This window comes from Coregonus clupeaformis, chromosome 33, assembly GCF_020615455.1.
Source record: "Coregonus clupeaformis isolate EN_2021a chromosome 33, ASM2061545v1, whole genome shotgun sequence".
Taxonomy (NCBI): domain Eukaryota; kingdom Metazoa; phylum Chordata; class Actinopteri; order Salmoniformes; family Salmonidae; genus Coregonus; species Coregonus clupeaformis.
The window spans coordinates 14708761-14728408 of NC_059224.1; the positions used below are offsets into that span (position 1 = coordinate 14708761).

At 43.6% G+C, this 19648-nt stretch overlaps 1 protein-coding gene across 1 annotated transcript; it reads right to left on the reverse strand.

Annotated features, from left to right (window-relative positions):
• Positions 1-13567: 13567 nt before the first annotated feature.
• Positions 13568-14654, reverse strand: LOC121548717 (adhesion G-protein coupled receptor F3-like). The gene is made up of 2 exons (XM_045210042.1): positions 13740-14654; positions 13568-13627 (listed from the first exon to the last, which is right to left on the reverse strand). Exons 1-2 carry the CDS (start codon positions 14652-14654, stop codon positions 13568-13570), a joined length of 975 nt encoding a protein of 324 aa, XP_045065977.1.
• Between the last annotated feature and the right edge of the window lie 4994 nt (positions 14655-19648).

Here is a 19648-nt window from a genome sequence, read left to right on the forward strand (position 1 = left end):
TGAGGTAACTCTGGGTCTTCCATTCCTGTGGCGGTCCTCATGAGAGCCAGTTTCATCATAGCGCTTGATGGTTTTTGCGACTGCACTTGAATAAACTTTCAAAGTTCTTGTAATGTTCCGTATTGACTGACCTTCATGTCTTAAATAATGATGGATTGTTGTTTCTCTTTGCTTATTTGAGCTGTTCTTGCCATAATATGGACTTGGTCTTTTACCAAATAGGGCTATCTTCTGTATACCCCCCCTACCTTGTCACAACACAACTGATTGGCTCAAACGCATTAAGAAGGAAAGAAATTCCACAATTTAACTTTTAAGAAGGCACACCTGTTAATTGAAATGCATTCCAGGTGACTACCTCATGAAGCTGGTTGAGAGAATGCCAAGAGTGTGCAAAGCTGTCATCAAGGCAAAGGGTTGCTATTTGAAGAATCTCAAATATAAATTATATTTTGATTTGTTTAACACTTTTTTGGTTACTACATGATTCCATATGTGTTATTTCGTAGTTTTGATGTCTTCACTATTATTCTACAATGTAAAAAATAGTAAAAATAAGAAAAACCTTTGAATGAGTATGTGTGTCCAAACTTTTGACTGGTAATGTATGTAAGTAAGGTTTTTCTGTTTTTAATTTTTAATACATTTGCAAACATTTCTAAAAACCAGTTTTCGCTTTGTCATTATGGGTTATTGTGTGTAGAGTGATGAGGGAAAAAAGTATTTAATCCATTTGTGGAAAAATGTAAGGAGTCTGAATACTTTCTGGATGGACTGTATAGTGTAGGTTAACAGCAAGGATAAACTGATATCACAATACGCCTTGCTCATATCGATAAAAAGATATCAACATTATATTGAAATAGCTATATTGGTGCCCAAACCTAAAATGTGCATATTGAGAAGTAATTGTATTTATCATCACATGCTTGTATGTTTAGCTTTGTGTTTTGCTTGAGTGCTTGTTTTTCAAACAACAGTATTGAATGGGGAATTGTAGCAGATAAATATCATTGTATGTTTGAATGACCAATTCTGTATAGAGATCAGATAAATTCAAAATCACGATATGCCTTGCTCATATTGATATCAAAAGATTGAAATACCGATATTGGTGCCCACCACTAATATCTAGGATGTAAAATGTAATCCTTAATTCTAGAAAACTGATGTCTGCAGCATCAGGGAATATAATTGTGTGTGTGTGAGAGAGAGATCCTTCTTGATCTTAAAAATCCTAATCTACTAATTACATCTGATATGTTCATAGTACTCAAAACCAGGCTACATCTACAAGTCCAGACACACCACCCCCCAATTACAAAGGGTATAGCGAGGGGCCGCCTTGTCTTACGGTGAAAGCGAATCAATAATGTTTATGCAGATTTTTCCCTTGCAAAGGCTTCTGGGGGTGATCTACTGTGCCCCATGAGTCCAAATGTGCACTTCACATTTCCATATCATAAATCTCATGTCATATACAGTGTCAACGTTTTTTATCACTAGGTTTGATGTACTCAGTCAATTTAAAATGTGCTTAGAGTTTTGAAGCATGAGCCAGTTCGATGACCTGATTTGATTAATGTGCTTAGAGTTGTGAAAATCTTCCACATACTTTTAAAGATTGCATCAAAGTGATACAAAAAACCCTGTAACTTCCAAGCCTCTGTGAAGTCCAGACAACTGCTTGTTGATTCCCTGCTGGGCCAGGTGTGAATTCTCTGGGAGGCCTAATCCTACTCCCAATCAGTTTGATTATAATGTTGGATTTCTACCCAGACCTCCAAAACACACCCCATTCAAAATACTTTCAACAGGCCCCCCCAAACAAAATCCTACCCTTAACACCAAAACGGTTTCAACATGCCCAACCAAACCCCCCTCCTCTCCACCCACAAACTTGATCAAAAGTCACAATAGACCTTTGGCTTCCCAAATAGCCTAATACACTACCACTGATCAAGGTCATAAAAGCATCTTTGTCCCACAATTGACCAAGGACACTACTTCTGTCTTACATATAGTACAATACACTACCCCAAGGATCACAACAAGCCCCTCACACATGTATCTTCAGGGTAACAAAAAAACAAAACACAGACACATAAAATGTTCACTCGTGCCCCAACATGTCTGGATGTATCTGAAGATCTCGTGACAAATTTGGAAATGGTTTCTTGGGTGCTGCCACATTCATCGTGTCTTCATCATTCTGTCGGACATTCTTGGTGGTACTGGGTAGACCAGACCTGTTGATAGATTTCTCAGGTGCTTCAACCTCCATAGCAAATGCTTGACTGACCTCCATGGCTGCTGTTTGACTGGGTATACCTAGTTTCAGTCAGAAATATCTAAATTACAGTGCATTCGGAAAGGATTCGGACCCCTTGACCTTTTCCACATTTTGCTAAGTTACAGCCTTCTAAAATGGATTAAATCGTTTTTTTCCTCATCAATCTACACACAACACCCTATAATGACAAAGCAAAAACAGATTTGTAGAGTTTTTTGCAAAGGTATATATAAATAAAAAAACAAAAAAACATTTACATAAGTATTCAGACCCTTTATTCAGTACTTTGTTGAAGCACCTTTGGCAGCGATTACAGCATTGAGTCATCTTGGGTGTGACGCTACAAGCTTGGCACACCTGTATTTGGGGAGTTTCTCACATTCTTCTCTGCAGATCCTCTCAAGCTCTGTCACGTTGGATGGGGAGTGTCACTGCACAGCTATTTTCAGGTCTCTCCAGAGATGTTAGATCGGGTTCAAGTCCGGGCTCTTGCTGGGCCACTCAAGGACATTCAGAGACTTTTCCCAAAGCCACTCCTGTGTTGTCTTGGCTGTGTGCGTAGGGTCATTGTCCTGTTGGAAGGTGAATCTTCACCCCAGTCTGAGGTTCTGAGCATTCTGGAGCAGGTTAACATCAAGGATCTCTCTGGCTTTGCTCCGTTCATCTTTCCCTCGATCCTGACTAGTGTCCCAGTCCCTGCCGCGGAAAAACATCCCCACAGCATGATCCTGCCAGCTGCCACCACCATGCTTCACCATAGGGATGGTGCAAGGTTTCCTCCAGACGTGACGCTTCGCATTCAGGCCAAAGAGTTCAATCTTGGTTTCATCAGACCAGAGAATCTTGTTTCTCATGGTCAGAGTCCTTTAGGTGCCTTTTGGCAAACTCCAAGCGGGCTGTCATGTGCCTTTTACTGAGGAGTGGCTTGCATCTGGCCGTTCTACCAAAAAGGCCTGATTTGGTGGAGTGCTGCAGAGATGGTTGTCCTTCTGGAAGATTCTCCCATCTCCACAGAGGAACTCTGGAGCTCTGTCAGAGTGACCATCGGGTTCTTGGTCACCTCCCTGACCACGGCCCTTCTCCCCCGATTGCTCAGTTTGGCTGGGCGGCCAGCTCTAGGAAGAGTCTTGATGGTTCCAAACTTCTTCCGTTTAAGAATGATGGGGCCACTGTGTTCTTGGGGACCTTCAATGCTGCACACATTTTTTGGTACCCTTCTCCAGATCTGTTCCTCGACACAATCCTGTCTCAGAGCGCTACGGACAATTCCTTCGACTTCATGGCTTGGTTTTTGCTCTGACATGCACTGTCAACTGTGGGACCTTATATAGACAGGTGTGTTCCTTTCCAAATCATGCCCAATAAATTGAATTTACCTCAGGTGGACTCAAAACAAGTTGTAGAAACATCTCAAGGATGATCAATGGAAACATGATGCACCTGAGCTCAATTTCGAGTCTCATAGCAAGGGGTCTGAATAATTATGTAAATAATGCATTTCTGTTATTTGTAATTTTCCTAAAATGTCTAAAAACCTGTTTTTGCTTTGTCATTATGGGGTATTGTGTGTAGATTGATGAGGAAAAACATTAATTTAATCAATTTTAGAATAAGTCTGTAACATAACAAAATGTAGAATAAGTCAAGGGATCTGAATACTTTCCAAATTCACTTGTCACGGAGACCGCCGAGGCTGCTCCTCCTCCTTGCTCGGGCAGGCTTCGGCGTTCGTCGTCCCCGGAGTACTAGCTACTACCGCTTGATGTTTTCGATGTTTGTTTGGTTATGTCTAGTTGGTGCACCTGTCTCGTATTCTGTCTTGATTATGTCTCCTATAAGTTCCCCTGTGTTAGGTTTGCATTTTGTGTGTTATTGTCGCCTGTCGTGTATGTATAGGTTCTGTGACCTTGGCTTTTGTGGGTTTTACACACTTGCGTATTTTGTTACGCCTCTTGTGTTTTTGGAGGCTGTGAATTTGTGTGTACTTTGAGAGGTATTAGTAAAGTCGTCTTGACTATTCCTCTGTGTCCTGCGCTTGACTCCACCACCGCATCCACATCAGACCTTGACAGAATAACACACCACCTATGGAGTCAGCAGGAGCAGCAGCGGCGGTGAACGAGTCACTGGAGGAGCGGGTCAGCAGCCAGGACGCCATGATCCACCGACTCGGCGCCGCCATGCAAGAAGTCATGAACACCCTGCGCCGATTGGAGAGTGGAGGCTTGCCCACACCTCCTCCTACCGTACCACCACCATCGGCCAGCCCCATCATACCAGCTCCGGAGTCCAGTGGGATTCGGCTCTCGCTCCCGAGGGCATATGATGGCACCGCAGCCGGGTGTCAGGGGTTCCTCCTTCAGGTGGAGCTCTACCTGGCAACCATACACCCGGCGCCCTCGGGATACGAGAGCGTTTCCGCCCTCATCTCCTGTCTCGCCGGCAAGGCTTTGGAGTGGGCCAATGCCGAATGGAGGGGAATAGACGCCGCCACCATCAGCTACGCGGAGTTCTCCCGCCGCTTCAGGGCTGTTTTCGATCATCCTCCAGAGGGTAAAGCGGCGGGGGAGCGTCTGTTCCACCTCCGACAGGGGAAGAGGAGCGCACAGGAGTTCGCCCTGGACTTCCGGACTCTAGCGGCAGATGCGGGGTGGAATGAGAGGGCCCTCATCGACCACTATCGGTGCAGCCTGCGAGAGGACGTTCGACGAGAGTTGGCCTGCAGGGACACCAATTTAACCTTCGACCAGTTGGTGGACATGTCAATCCGTCTGGATACCCTGCTGGCTACCTGTGGACGTCCGGAGTTGGGGCCGTCCATTCCATCCCCCAGCACCTCTGAGCCGAGCCCTATGGAGCTTGGGGGTGCTGGCGCTAGAGAGAGGAGGAGAGAGATCTGGAGGGAGGCCGTCCCCTGCACCAACTGTGGCCGTAGAGGACACACTGCGGTTCGGTGCTGGGGAGGGTCTCCAGGGGATTGAGGCAACAGGTCACGCACTGGGGAGTCATTCCAGGTGAGTAGGCGCCCAACTCACCCAGAGCTCTCTGTTGGTCACATGTGTATACCTGTAGTATTCCCCCAGGTTGCATCTCATTCCCAGCATAAGGCGCAAGTCGATTCAGGCACAGCTGGGAATTTTATTGATCGTAATTTTTGTGTTAAGTTAGGGATTCCCCTCCGACCAGTAGATGTGCCTTTCCCGATTCATGCCTTAGATAGCCGTCTGTTGGGATCTGGGTTGATTAGGGAGGTCACAGCGCCACTAAAGATGAAGGCGCAGGAGGGTCATGAGGAGATCATTCAGTTATATCTGATCGACTCTCCTGCGTATCCCGTGGTGCTGGGGCTTCCTTGGTTAATCGCCCATGACCCCACCATTTCGTGGCAACAGAGGGCTCTCAAGGAGTGGTCTGCCCAGTGTGTTGGGCGATGTCTAGGTGTTTCCGTAGGGGCGACCACGGTGGAGAGTCCGAACCAATTGCCCGCACTGCACATTCCTCCTGAGTATGATGATTTGGCACTAGTGTTTAGCAAGACTAGGGCGACGCGATTGCCACCTCATAGACAGGGGGATTGTGCGATAGACCTCCAGGCAGGTGCTGCACTTCCGCGTAGTCATGTGTATCCTCTGTCTCAAGAGGAGAAGGTGGCTATGGAGACATACATAGCCGAGTCTCTGAGACAGGGATACATACGGCCCTCCACTTCCCCTGCATCCTCGAGTTTCTTTTTTGTGAAGAAGAAGGATGGAGGGTTGTGCCCGTGTATTGATTACCGTAGTCTCAATCAGATCACTGTGAAATACAGTTATCCACTCCCTCTGATTGCGAGTATGACGGAATCATTACACGGAGCGCGTTTCTTCACAAAACTGGATCTCAGGAGCGCCTACAACTTGGTGCGCATTAGGGAGGGAGATGAATGGAAGACAGCATTTAGTACCACCTCGGGTCACTACGAGTATCTCGTCATGCCATACGGGTTAATGAATGCTCCTTCAGTCTTCCAATCCTTTGTGGACGAGATTTGCATGGGCAGGGTGTAGTAGTGTATATTGACGACATACTAGTTTACTCTTCTACACGAGCCGAGCATGTAGCCCTGGTGCGTCGAGTGTTGGGTAGGCTGTTGGAGCATGACTTGTATGTCAAGGCAGAGAAATGTCTGTTTTTCCAGGAGTCCATCTCCTTCCTGGGCCATCGATTGTCCGCGTCAGGGGTGGAGATGGAGATTGACCGCGTTTCAGCCGTGCGTAATTGGCCGACTCCAACCACGGTTAAGGAAGTGCAGCGGTTTTTGGGTTTTGCCAAATACTACCGGAGGTTTATCCGGGGTTTTGGACAGGTGGCAGCTCCCATCACCTCCCTGCTGAAGGGGGGCCCGGTGCGTTTGCAGTGGTCAGCTGAGGCGGACAGGGCGTTTGGTAAACTGAAGGACCTGTTCACCTCTGCTCCGGTGCTGGCGCATCCGGATCCCGCTTTAGCGTTCCAGGTGGAGGTGGACGCGTCAGAGGCCGGTATTGGGGCTGTACTGTCTCAACGCTCAGGCACCCCCCCTAAACTCCGGCCCTGCGCTTTTTACTCTAAGAAGCTCAGCCCGGCGGAACGTAATTATGACGTGGGGGACAGGGAGCTGCTCGCCGTGGTTCAAGCCCTAAAGGTGTGGAGGCATTGGCTTGAGGGGGCTCAACACCCTTTTCTCATTCTGACTGACCATCGTAACCTGGAGTACATCCGGGCAGCTAGGAGACTGAATCCTCGTCAGGCCGGTGGTAGCTGGTCCACTCCAGGACAGTGAGATAAGGGCGACTCCTCCGCCCCCACTGGACATCGAGGGGGCTCCGGCGTACTCAGTCCGGTCCATCGTGGATTCGAGACGTCGGATGGGGGGGTCTGCAGTATCTCGTGGAGTGGGAGGGGTACGGACCGGAGGAACGGTGCTGGGTGCCTAGGAGGGACATTTTAGATCCCTCCCTCCTGACGGAGTTCCACCGGAGTCATCCTACGCGTCCTGCTCCGCGTCCTCCTGGCCGTCCCCGAGGCCGGGGTCGGCGCACGGCTGGAGCCGCGCGTCAAGGGGGGGTACTGTCACGGAGACCGCCGAGGCTGCTCCACCTCCTTGCTCGGGCAGGCTTCGGCGTTCGTCGTCCCCGGAGTACTAGCTACTACCGCTTGATGTTTTCGATGTTTGTTTGGTTATGTCTAGTTGGTGCACCTGTCTCGTATTCTGTCTTGATTATGTCTCCTATAAGTTCCCCTGTGTTAGGTTTGCATTTTGTGTGTTATTGTCGCCTGTCGTGTATGTATAGGTTCTGTGACCTTGGCTTTTGTGGGTTTTACGCACTCGCGTATTTGTTACACCTCTTGTGTTTTTGGAGGCTGTTAATTTGTGTGTACCTTGAGAGGTATTAGTAAAGTCGTCTTGACTATTCCTCTGTGTCTTGCGCTTGACTCCACCACCGCATCCACATCAGACCTTGACATCACTGTATATATTTTTAAATATTATCCTTTATTATTTTCCCCTAACCCTACCACCCCTCCCATAATTGGAGTAAACTAATGGACAACAACACTTAGGCTTCTACTTCCATCTTATACAGTACATGCTATATACATTTTAAGGACACAGTATATTTTACATTAGTTATCTTTTATTAGTTTTTTGTCCCATCCTTCAACTACCCTCAACCCCTTCCCATCTATTTCTGAACACCATCCAGTTTTGATTTCTATTTGCCATATATATTTCAACTATACTATGATGTTTCACAAAAGTTCTGACCCTTCTATTCTCATAGTTTCTACAGAGTGTAAATTAAAGATGAACATTTTTGTTAAGAGTATTATTATTTTATTGATCGAATTGACTATGACTTTTCAAATCACCCAGCAGTGATATTTGCAGAGTTAACTCCAGGTAAATGTTTGTTGTTATTCTATAAAACAACAGTTGTTGACGTGTACGGCTACATTTCAGATACATCTTTGTACATTTGAACAGTAGTAGGACCAATCTACCTTGTTTTTATTGGAGCTCTAAAGCATTATTCTAGTTGTGCTCCCCCCCACCCACCCCATGGATTTAAAATGCCCCCTCAGGCATATCATCCTGGAGCCAGGCCTGGTATCAACTGTATGTAAAAATATATATTAATTACTTATAATGTTTATGTTTGGTTTGGACACTTGTAATTGTACATGCATGCACTAAAATAACATTGTTGCAAGTTGCTCAAGAATGAAATTATAGTTTCTGTGAGATTTCTGTCGCTTTATTTATGAGATGGTTGAAAGAGCACACACATACAGATAACAATGTAATAATTAATTATTAACATAGGGCTAGATTCAATCCGGACTGCAGAAGATCTGCGTTACAGCGCGATTGACATTTAAAGGTAACTTCTGATTGAACCAACATATGCAGCGTCTTAGCGTGAATTCAGTCTCTGCGAACGTGGGAACATTGCCTTTAGATGTCAATCACTATAACGTGGATCTTCCACGTTCCAGATTGAATCTAGGCCATAGACTAATTGAGATACTACCCTTCCCTAGTAAAGCTAGTTAATCTTAGTTTCTCATTCTATTACTTACATGCATTTGGTCTACAGCCACAATTTATGCTGCTATATTCCTAACAATAAATTGGTGGCAGTGAGTTTAGATTATTTATTTATTTATTTTACCTTTATTTTACCAGGTTAGGGCTCTATTCAATCTGTATTACTGAAGCGTTACAGATTGCGCGATATAAATGTAAAGATAATTTCCGATAATCACACTGTAACGCTGAACTTCCGCGATACGGATTTCATAGAGCCCTTAGTCTCATTGAGATTACACATTTATTTTTGTAAGACAGACCTGGTTTCAAAAAGCAGCACACAAACATTTAAAAGATAAAACACAAAGCACTACAGTTTAAAAACATCAGTTTACACATTGAACAGGCACATTGGTTTTGGGAGGAGGGGTTCAACTAGGGGTTAAAACATTGACAGCCCCTAAATCATTTTTCACCATAGATGTTAATCTAGCTTTAAAATAAAAAACTATTAGGCCGGGATTCAATCAAAGGTGCGTTGTCTACAAGTGTACAGCAAATGAAGTGCATTTGAAGCTAATTTCCGCTTGCGCCGATATCTGCAGTGTTTACAATGAACGCAATCTCCGCAAATGTTGGGGAAATAGCCTTTAAAAGACACCTTGTTGCTAGGCAATGTGCTTTTCTACAACAGGGTTTCCCAAGCTCGGTCCTGGCCCCCCGGGTGCACGTTTTGGTTTTTGCCCTAGCACTACACAGCTGATTCAAATAATCAAAGCTCCAGGGTGCTGTTGGAGAGACTCATTGCTGTATGACAATGTAATGAGACGGACACTTTGTACACCGTGAAGGTTTCTCAGATCAAATAGCCCATCCTAATTGGAGCCTAATCAAATATAAAATTTGCTGATATGTTCACAACTAACATATCCTAAAAACAGGACAGGTCAAAGTAAAATGGGCAGTATGGAATGGACAATCAGGCTACTCACAATTGCTGTCCAGGAGTTTCACCCCGTGGGCTAAATTGTCATGATCAGTGGTTTCAAGTTTGTATATGTAAATTCTTGACAGCTGATCATAGCGAAAAATAAAATACTTCTGCATTTCCCGCTGTGTAAACTCATTGATTCTCATTGCAAATAGGCTCAGGATAACTCCTGATGAACTTGGGTATCCGATTTTCAGAGCTTAAATAGCCAAATTGATTAGTCACAGGAATCAGGACTAATAAAGGCAATGCAAGTGTCTGTTTTACAAACGGTAGGACTACCACATGGATGGGCATTCATTAGATTCCATTGTGGGCTGACATGGTAGGCTACAGCCCAGTAAGCACGGACCAACGGCAACGTCTTTTGGCTGTCTTTTTTTGGTGTTTTACAAACGTTAGGCCTACCACATACAGTAAGTATTTGATCCCCTGCTGATTTTGTACATTTGCCCACTGACAAAGACATGATCAGTGTATCATTTTAATGTTAGGTTTATTTGAACAGTGAGAGACAGAATAACAACAAAAAAATCCAGAAAAACGCATGCAAAAATTTTTATAAATTGATTTGCATTTTAATGAGGGAAATAAGTATTTGACCCCTCTGCAAAACATGACTTAGTACTTGGTGGCAAAACCCTTGTTGGCAATCACAGAGGTCAGACGTTTCTTGTAGTTGGCCACCAGGTTTGCACAGATCTCAGGAGGGATTTTGTTCTACTCCTATTTGCAGATCTTCTCCAAATCATTAAGGTTTCGAGGCTGACGTTTGACAACTCGAACCTTCAGCTCCCTCCCCAGATTTTCTATGGGATTAAGGTCTGGAGACTGGCTAGGCCACTCCAGGACCTTAATGTGCTTCTTCTTGAGCCACTCCTTTGTTGCCTTGGCCGTGTGTTTTGGGTCATTGTCATGCTGGAATACCCATCCACGACCCATTTTCAATGCCCTGGCTGAGGGAAGGAGGTTCTCACCCAAGATTTGACGGTACGTGGCCCCGTCCATCGTCCTTTTGATGCGGTGAAGTTGTCCTGTCCCCTTAGCAGAAAAACACCCCCAAAGCATAATGTTTCCACCTCCATGTTTGACGGTGGGGATGGTGTTCTTGGGGGTCATAGGCAGCATTCGTCCTCCTCCAAACACGGCGAGTTGAGTTGATGCCAAAGAGCTCAATTTTGGTCTCATCTGACCACAACACTTTCACCCAGTTCTCCTCTGAATCATTCAGATGTTCATTGGCAAACTTCAGACGGGCCTGTATATGTGCTCTCTTGAGCAGGGGGACCTTGCGGGCGCTGCAGGATTTCAGTCCTTCACAGCGTAGTGTGTTACCAATTGTTTTCTTGGTGACTATGGTCCCAGCTGCCTTGAGATCATTGACAAGATCCTCCCGTGTAGTTCTGGGCTGATTCCTCACTGTTCTCATGATCATTGCAACTCCACGAGGTGAGATCTTGCATGGAGCCCCAGGCTGAGGGAGATTGACAGTTATTTTGTGTTTCTTCCATTTGCGAATAATCGCACCAACTGTTGTAACCTTCTCACCAAGCTGCTTGGCTATGATCTTGTAGCCCATTCCAGCCTTGTGTAGGTCTACTATCTTGTCCCTGACATCCTTGGAGAGCTCTTTGGTCTTGGCCATGGTGGAGAGTTTGGAATCTGATTGATTGATTGCTTGTGTGGACAGGTGTCTTTTATACAGGTAACAAACTGAGATTAGGAGCACTCCCTTTAAGAGTGTGCTCCTAATCTCAGCTCGTTACCTGTATAAAAGACACCTGGGAGCCAGAAATCTTTCTGATTGAGATGGGGTCAAATACTTATTTCCCTCATTGAAATGCAAATCAATTTATAACATTTTTGACATGCGTTTTTCTGGATTTTTTTGTTGTTATTCTGTCTCTCACTGTTCAAATAAACCTACCATTAAAATTATAGACTGATCATTTCTTTGTCAGTGGGCAAACGTACAAAATCAGCAGGGGATCAAATATTTTTCCCCTCACTGTAGATGGACATTCATAAAATTCAATTTCAGGCGACACAGACATTGATTATCTGTCAGCTTCGGACGAAATCTGAACCAATCATAGACGTCTATGTTTGGTTCAGAATTTTTCCAGTCTGGACTTGATTCGGTCCAAACATAGACGTCTATTTTTGGTTCAGATTTGGTCCGGTCTGGACCGACCTTGATTTGGTCCAAACATAGACGTCTATCAATTACTTGTTTTCAACTTTCATTCAGAACCAAAAATTTACCTGATTTAAACTTCTGGAAAATACATATTTTTCAACGTCTGGAAAATATGTATTTTAAACGTCTGGAAAATACGTCTTTTCACATTTCATTCAGAACCTAAATTGAACCTAACTTCAACGTCTGGAAAATACCTATTTTAGAAGTCTTTTCAACGTCATTTTTCTTACTGAGACTATTCTAGGTTTGCAGGGGCCAGGACTGGGCCTGGTCTACAACACCCCTCTGATTTGAATCCCGGCCTTATGGTTTATTACAATAACTTTGATTTACGCATTTCATCTACAGTCATAATGCAAGTGCAGGACAACTCAATAAATAAATTATATTAACGAAATGTCATTGACCAACATAGCAGTAATAATCCGACATCTCTTCTGACATTAAAGTATGCTACAGTACTGTTTTTAGAGAATAGGAATACAAATGTTTACAGGAAATCACAAAGATGTGTTTAGCAATTGATTAATGTGTATGAGTTTAGTTATTAATATGAAACATAATAGGTTATTGACATAATATAATGAAATCATGATAAGACCTGTCTAAACACCACCTAGCCATCCCTATCGATGAGGAACCAACCAGGTGGATGTTTCCCTCTAGGTGAGAGTAGTGGCAGATGGGTGGGTTGGTCCTGATCCAGTATATAGCTAGTTCTCTGAGATAGAAAACATATGATGAGTACAGTGTTCTTCAATCCCCAATCCTGCAGACCCTTAAGGCTTTTTTTGCAGCCCAGTACTAACACATCTGATTTAACTTATTAAGGGCTTGAAGAGTAAAACATTGTGTAATAGTTAAGTGTTAATTGCATTAATTACATGTGTTCTGCAGTCAGCAGCAGACATATGTGTCCTGTATCAAGACTGTACAAACCTTGATGTTCATCACTTTTTGAAGGGGACTTTCATATTCTCACTATTCCCTTTGGGAGTAGATGCCTGGTGAGAGAGGTGATCTGAGTTTTCAGTAACAATTGACATTAAGTTGCTTTTCTGTGTAGTAACACTGTACGTTCTATAATAACAGCATTGTATTACAATGTTGGTATATTGTTCTCTAATTGGCTTTGCATTCTAATTACAAAGGAATGGAGCCGAGCGTTGTTTGTTATTACACACTCCGCATTCCATTTGTGTATAACAAAAGCCGTTCAATTCCATTACTATTACAAAGCAATTGCCATAGTACTATGTAAGTACAATGTTGTAACTAGCATAATGATAGCATTACTACACAGGTATAAGAGCAACTTAAGAACATTTAACCACATTTTCCTGCTCTATAAATGAATGGGAAGACAACCAAAGCAACTATAAGAGCAGAACTCACCCCAGCCAAGATTAGTCTCAACACTTCATCTCGCACCTGGTATTAACATGACAAAAATGCAGTAGTGGTAGTACATAGTATACATAGTTCACTATTGTAACACACTATTAAATAATATTATATCACATGAGATCCCTAATGATCGACAAATACCTTTTTCTCTGCAAAACATCCAGTCAGCAAAATGAAGAAGCCCTGAAAAAATTGGACACGATAAATAAATACAATGGTTAAAACTGATTTCTGCTCCTTTCACTCAATAGTTTCAGACAATAATATTTGTAATGGAAAATGGATGAAAAAGTACCTGTAAGGAGTTTATGATGGTGAAAGCATAATGCATCACATTAACCATTAGTTGGTTTAAATCAATGAGCACAAAGAATCCGAAAACCCATGTTATCCCAAAGACTGGTGTTAAAAAGAGCACCACTTTCAGGATGCTTTTGGCTGTCTCGTTCTCGTCGGCTTTACTCCCATCAGGGATATTGGACTTTAGGAGCGTCATGATGACAACACACATGGAGAAGAGATTCATCAAAACAATCGTCCCGACGGGCAGAAGAAATGAATGAATGGACCCTATCAGAAGTCCATCGTAAGTGAGCCAGCAGGTTTTCGTGTCATAGTAGGGGTTTTCCGTGTATTTGTAGTACACATAGGTAGCTGCCACGATCACTGTGGGACAGACGTAGCCGAGGACGGTGGAAAAGAGCAGATACACCCTCTTCCTCAGCGGGTGGAAGACAAAGATGAGCTGGTGTATTAGCATGACGCTGAGGCATAGCATCCAGCAGAACATAGCCAGGAAGAAGAAATGCTTGGTCACGGTCAGGATGAGGCACCAGGTTGCAGAGATGCTGGGGAAGGACGAGGCTAGGAAACTGCAGTCGGCCAATAAAAGGCATAGAGAGATGTTGACCAGGGCTGTGTGGCGGAAGTGCGAGAGGTTGGACTTCACAACGGCCGACCACACCAGCGCCTCGATGAAGAGGAAGACGAGGAGGGAGCAGATGGACATGCCCAGGCCTACGTAGGTGATCTCATCCAGAAAGGGCAGGTTCGGCGGGGTCTTGGACATGAGCACTGAGAAGGAGGTCAGGTGGGTGCACTCGCAGTAGCTTCTGTTGTTGACCATTTCCTTCCACTTGCAGCCTTCTTCAGACCATTCCTTCAACGTGGTGTTCCAGAACACACAGAGGATTTTAGAGTCTTGAGCCATTGACTGGTTGATGGGAAAGTCCAATTTGATGTCTATTTTGGAGTCGTTACTGTTTTGCAGTGTGGCTGACACCACAATGCTAGGGAACTCACTGTCTGGGAATTTTGAATTGTTTAATTTGTCAACCAGATTTTTTACTCCCACAGTTTTTACTATTCCTGAGGACTGGGCCAATTTGACCTCCACGCCAAACACAGTTTGATTGCAAGATGAGTTGTTTTGAGCTCGGCAGAGTTTGAATTGTAGATTTGGGGTGTCATTTCCGTTACTGGTATTCATTTTAATGTTCTTTACTAGACCCTCGACAGACTTGAGGTATTTTGAGGACATTCCATATTCAATGGTTTTGTTGACTGCCTTCCAAGGGTTATTCAACATGTTGCTTGCTGCACCAAGAAAAACCTGAGAATTTTATTTGACAAATTAATGTTTCTGTATGAGATATATTGTACACAACAGTATAACTCTTGACTGGGGTATGTGCAAGTCACCCAATATTTGGCAACCGTTTAAAGGTGCAATCTGCAGTTCAAACAATAACAAAGTGCCACTGTTTTGGTCAATATCTCAGGGATGGAGTTAGAGGAATGTAACCACTCTCAAATTCATACAGTGAGGGAAAAAAGTATTTGATCCCCTGCTGATTTTGTACATTTGCCCACTGACAAAGAAATGATCAGTCTATAATTTTATTGGTAGGTTTAATTGAACAGTGAGAGACAGAATAACAACAACAAAATCCAGAAAAACGCATGTCAAAAATGTTATAAATTGATTTGCATTTTAATGAGGGAAATAAGTATTTGACCCCCTCTCAATCAGAAAGATTTCTGGCTCCCATGTGTCTTTTATACAGGTACCGAGCTGAGATTAGGAGCACACGCTTAAAGGGAGTGCTCCTAATCTCAGCTTGTTACCTGTATAAAAGACACCTGTCCACAGAAGCAATCAATCAATCAGATTCCAAACTGTCCACCATGGCCAAGACGAAAGAGCTCTCCAAGGATGTCAGGGACAAGATTGTAGACCTACACAAGGCTAGAATGGGATACAAGACCATCGCCAAGCAGCTTGGTGAGAAGGTGACAGCAGTTGGTGCAATTATTCGCAAATGGAAGAAACATAAAAGAACTGTCAATCTCCCTCGGCCTGGGGCTCCATGCAAGATCTCACCTCGTGGAGTTGCAATGATCATGAGAACAGTGAGGATTCAGCCCAGAACTACACGGGAGGATCTTGTCAATGATCTCTAGGCAGCTGGGACCATAGTCACCAAGAAAACAATTGGTAACACACTACGCCGTGAAGGACTGAAATCCTGCAGCGCCCTCAAGGTCCCCCTGCTCAAGAAAGCACATATACAGGCCCGTCTGAAGTTTGCCAATGAACATCTGAATGATTCAGAGGAGAACTGTTTGAAAGTGTTGTGGTCAGATGAGACCAAAATCGAGCTCTTTGGCATCAACTCAACATGTTTGGAGGAGGAGGAATGCTGCTTATGACCCCTACAACACCATCCCCACCATCAAACATGGAGGTGGAAACATTATGCTTTTTTACATTTTAGTCATTTAGCAGACGCTCTTATCCAGAAGTTAGTGTTAGTGAATACATTATTAAAAAAAAAAAATTATACTGCCCCCCCCGTGGGAATCAAACCCACAACCCTGGCGTTGCAAACGCCATGCTCTATCAACTGAGCTACATCCTTGCCGGCCATTCCCTCCCCTACCCTGGACGACGCTGGGCCAATTGTGTGCCGCCCATGAGTCTCCCGGTCGCGGCCGGCTGCGACAGAGCCTGGATTCGAACCAGGATCTCTAGTGGCACAGTTAGCACTGCGATGCAGTGCCTTAGACCACTGCGCCACTCAGGAGTACTTTGGGGGTGTTTTTCTGCTAAGGGGACAGGACAACTTCACCGCATCAAAGGGACGATGGACGGGGCCATGTACCGTCAAATCTTGGGTGAGAACCTCCTTCCCTCAGCCAGGGCATTGAAAAATGGGTCGTGGATGGGTATTCCAGCATGACAATGACCCAAAACACACGGCCAAGGCAACAAAGGAGTGGCTCAAGAATAAGCACATTAAGGTCCTGGAGTGGCCTAGCCAGTCTCCAGACCTTAATCCCATAGAAAATCTGTGGGGGAGCTGAAGGTTCGAGTTGTCAAACGTCAGCCTCGAAACCTTAATGACTTGGAGAAGATCTGCAAATAGGAGTAGAACAAAATCCCTCCTGAGATCTGTGCAAACCTGGTGGCCAACTACAAGAAACGTCTGACCTAAGTCATGTTTTGCAGAGGGGTCAAATACTTATTTCCCTCATTAAAATGCAAATGAATTTATAACATTTTTGACATGCGTTTTTCTGCATTTTTTGTTATTCTGTCTCTCACTGTTCAAATAAACCTACCATTAAAACCATAGACTGATCATGTCTTTGTCAGTGGGCAAACGTACAAAATCAGCAGGGGATCAAATACTTTTTTCCCTCACTGTAGATGGAGCTATGGATGAAATTATAGTTTTAACCATTCTCCAGCTGTACAGTGTTTCTATTTTGGGTTCTGATGTGTTAAGACAGTTGAACTAAGCTACTGAGGCCTTTGTAAGTTATATTATTCTAGAATCAATGGCTATATATCATGACTTAGTCCAAAAATGGACATAGCAACTGCAGATTGCTCATGTAAAGAGTAATCTATCTAACATAAAAAAACAGAATGGCTCACATCTAAAACGGACTCATCCAGGGTGATGGTTTCTGATGCTTCAGACATGACATCCAGAACACTGATGGATGCATTCAAATCAGCAACTGAGCTGCCCGTGCCAGCAACTGTGTTGTTCTTCAACCCAGAAAATATTTCAAGAGCGACGTCCTGAGTGGCCCCAAGTCCCTCTCTAAAGTTCTGTAATGGTACAACATACATGGAATAGTAACTTTCTTTCCAATACCAACACATTCTACAGGCCTAAAATATTTTTATGATAGTCACATTATTCCAGTGGCTGGATGTGTAGTTGAAGAATGTGATATATCACCAACCCGTGAGTAATGTTGTAATGCAGGAATGCAAGCGCTTTCACTCAAAATATAGGCATCCCCCAAAACACTACCAATGTTCTATATCAAGTTTAACGTATGAGAATTGTATGAGTACAGAAGGTTTAAAGCCATACTCACTTCTGCTGCATTGAGAATGTTATTAAGTTCCTCACTGACACAGTTATCCAGCACATCCATCCATTCAGGCCCCTTGCATGTCCGCTCGTTATAGCCCACTCTTCTCGGCTCACATTGTCGGATGACAATAGTTTCGCCTTTTGGGGTTTTTGGCCAAAGATAGTCTACTAAACAAGCCGTCTCCCTTTCCTTAGCTGATAAAAACAAGCTTTTGTCAGTGAGGACTATTAATAAGAACTAAGCATCCACTTCATTTTTGTAAATGTTGTATAAATAAACCATACAAGTTTATTTCTGTCATTCAAATGTGTTTCTTAAGTGACTTGTTGAAGTGGCCTTATGTCCAAAAGAGATTAAGAGGATTAAGTAAGTTAATTCAAAGGACTCATACAACTAAAACATACCATAAATCACTGGTATAGTTATGCTTGCACTTTCAGTCTCGTTCTCCTGGTTTGTAAAGTTGACTGTGACAACATGCGGTAATTTTGATTGCTCGCAATTTATCTTTGGATTTATGCTGTAGCTGGTCCCCGCTGGCGAGACTAGAAAATAATGTTGAAATTTGCAACTTTATACATTTTGAGCACAAAGAGAAATAACGTGATACATAGTTCAAGACACAGTTCATAAGTGTACCTGAGCTGGGATTTTGGGATTCCATTTGAGCTTGGTATGACCAAGTAACATTGTAAATCTCTGTGCTGTTCTTGATGGTTGCGTTGACCATCACACTTTGAGGGCTTGGACCTTGGCATTCTACAGTCAGTGGGGCACTCGTCATGGTGATCTCATCTGGTAGCAGGGCTACCTTCAACTCTGCAGAGGCTGCGTGCACAATGGATCCTTTGGAAAATCCACACTTATAAATTCCTTCAGAAGCAATAAAGAAGCAATAAACATTATCATATCAGTAGGCATATTTCAGCATCGAACAAATCAGATTTAATATTTACAATAACTACATAAACAGGAAATATAATCCTATTCCCTCGATTTATATTGGCAAGCATCATAGGTCTCCCAGACGCACCTGCCCAGTCCCCTGACAACTTTTTAATTTGGACTGTGGTACAGTCGGGTGATGCCTCTGGGAATGTGACGGTTATGCTGGTTCCAGTGTTCAGACCAAATGTCTCACTTCCCTTTATCAAGTTCCAGTTCCAAGTGCCGTCTGTTTCATCAAATGTTGTTTTATCAAATGTGCAGCTCAGCGTCGGTGTTGAGCGGTATGCCACTGTGTTCATTGGATACTGAATGCTCACAAATCCTGTGGAAAAGTAGAGACATACAGTATCAATACAAAAAAGAATACAATACATCTTTACACGCTTCACATAATCATTACCAACCAGACATAATCAATTTCATACCATAATTCTTGCTACATTTCTTAATATCATACTGTCTTTGCAGTTGTTTGTATGGTTCGAAGGTTATCATAGAACCAAAAGCTTAGCAGATAAAAACTCTGCAACTGCATCTGATTGGAGTGTGCAGAGCCTTATCTGAGCCTAATGTGGCAGATATCATGGTCTTAATATCACTACGTGAAAGGACTGTACTGTAATGGAAGAGGCAGGACATTTACCTGATGTTTCAACAGATATTTTGGCAGAGGAGCCTACAGTAGTTTCCAGGTCAGCTGTTATGTTTGCAAGTTTTTTAGTCAGAAATATGACACTGAGATCCACTTCGAAATCAACAATGTGGCCATCACCCCTTATGTGTCAATATTGAGTTGCCAATGGGTGAAAGGGAGACAAAAACAGAAATTGATGTTGCATCTTTGGGGAGAAAAACAAG